At 47.6% G+C, this 1,435-nt stretch overlaps 1 protein-coding gene across 1 annotated transcript in view; it reads left to right on the top strand.

Annotated features, from left to right (window-relative positions):
• The window catches only part of ABCA12 (ATP-binding cassette, sub-family A (ABC1), member 12), a 54,695-nt gene extending 54,462 nt beyond the window's left edge, over positions 1 to 233 (top strand). Inside the window, exon 45 of the mRNA XM_009329640.1 lies at positions 114 to 233. Coding sequence (XP_009327915.1) covers positions 114 to 233 — 120 coding nt within the window. The remainder of the gene's footprint in view (positions 1 to 113) is intronic.
• The last annotated feature ends 1,202 nt before the right edge of the window (positions 234 to 1,435 follow it).

Consider the following 1,435-nt stretch of genomic DNA (forward strand, 5'->3'; position numbering starts at 1 on the left):
GAGCACTCTCTCCAGGCTCACAGTCAAAGGAACAGCCATTCCTGTTTTATATTAATTCATATTATAAGTTCTTTATGCTGTCACATACTGAATGTTTTCTTTTAAATTTCTAGGTTTTCATCAACTTTGCTAAAGATCAAGCAGATCCTGATGGCATGGATGCAGGTCCTGACGTGACACTGGATAGCTCTGACACAAGTAGCCAAGATAGCACCATAAGCTCCATCTATTGAAGGGACCCAACCATGAGGGATCATAAAAGCTGGGGAAAAGACCTGATGACCCCTCGGGGTTCTTCCAGCCCTGTTTTCTATGGTTCTGGGATGGTGGGGATAAAAAATCACATTTTCTTAAAGTACTTTTTTTTTTTTTTGATATGCACTTATTTTGTTACTAGGAACATGGTAGGCATTTAAGACTGGCATTTGGTTACAAATCAGATTGGTCTTTCCACAGGTTCTCCTCCTTCTCCCCCCATTTCTTATTTTATGATCACTTTTATGCCTGTGAGGACTTAGTTGATATCACCTGCTGCTCGTGGCCATTTGCTTACAGCAGAAATGGCCATGATGGAGCAGAGGAGCTGTCGGCAGTGCAGGGTGTTTGACAAAAAAGCAGCCCCACGGCTGCCCTCTCTGAAAGCCCGCACTCCACTCCCTGCTCAGCAACAGACTTTCTGGGTGACCATGAGAAAGTCGCTCAGTTTTGACAGGTTCCCCACCAGTGAAGTGGGGTTCATGGCCTTGCCCTACCTCACAGGGGTGTTGCGAGGACGTAGGTGTTATGTACTGAGTCGCATATGCCATTGGTGGGGGCCGTCTTTGGTAATGACATAAAGCTTATCTGTATGTGTGGGTTATGTCAGTACAAATATAATTATTTTAAAAGTCAGCACTTCCAGTGGTTTCGGTTTGTTCCTGCAGTTTATTCCAGCTCTCTGTACCTCCTCGAGTAAGTCCTCGAGTCCCAGGCAGTTCCTGGCTCTTGGTACCCAACGGAAGATCGTTCCACCAGCAAGCCCCTTTCTCCTTTTGGCTGATGTTCAGGGCTTCTCCATTACAGCAGAAGAATGGTACGAGGCAGGTATATTTGTTGAATCCTCTGATATGAAGAAGTTTGCTTCATGAGATTGTGTTTCCCTGAGCAGAGTAAAAGCAACGAGCACCTCCCTTGCTCAGAAAACCTCCATCTCCCGGGCAGCTCTGCCTCTCTGCTTCCTTTTCAGTGACCTTCCTCCTCAACACCCGAGTGGTGGCTGCCCCTGTAACTCTAGACCCGTGTTTTCCCACATAATAAGGCATAATTAGCTTCTTCAAAGGCTCTGCCTGCTGGCTGTGAATGAGACCTCTGCCTACCTTTGAGCAGCAGCCCCCCAGTAGCTGAGTTCAGCACGCCAGCATTCCCATCCTGCTGTCCCCCCCCCACCGCCCCCCCT

The sequence above is a fragment of the Pygoscelis adeliae genome, unplaced genomic scaffold (assembly GCF_000699105.1).
Source record: "Pygoscelis adeliae isolate BGI_AS28 unplaced genomic scaffold, ASM69910v1 Scaffold7, whole genome shotgun sequence".
Taxonomy (NCBI): Eukaryota; Metazoa; Chordata; class Aves; order Sphenisciformes; family Spheniscidae; genus Pygoscelis; species Pygoscelis adeliae.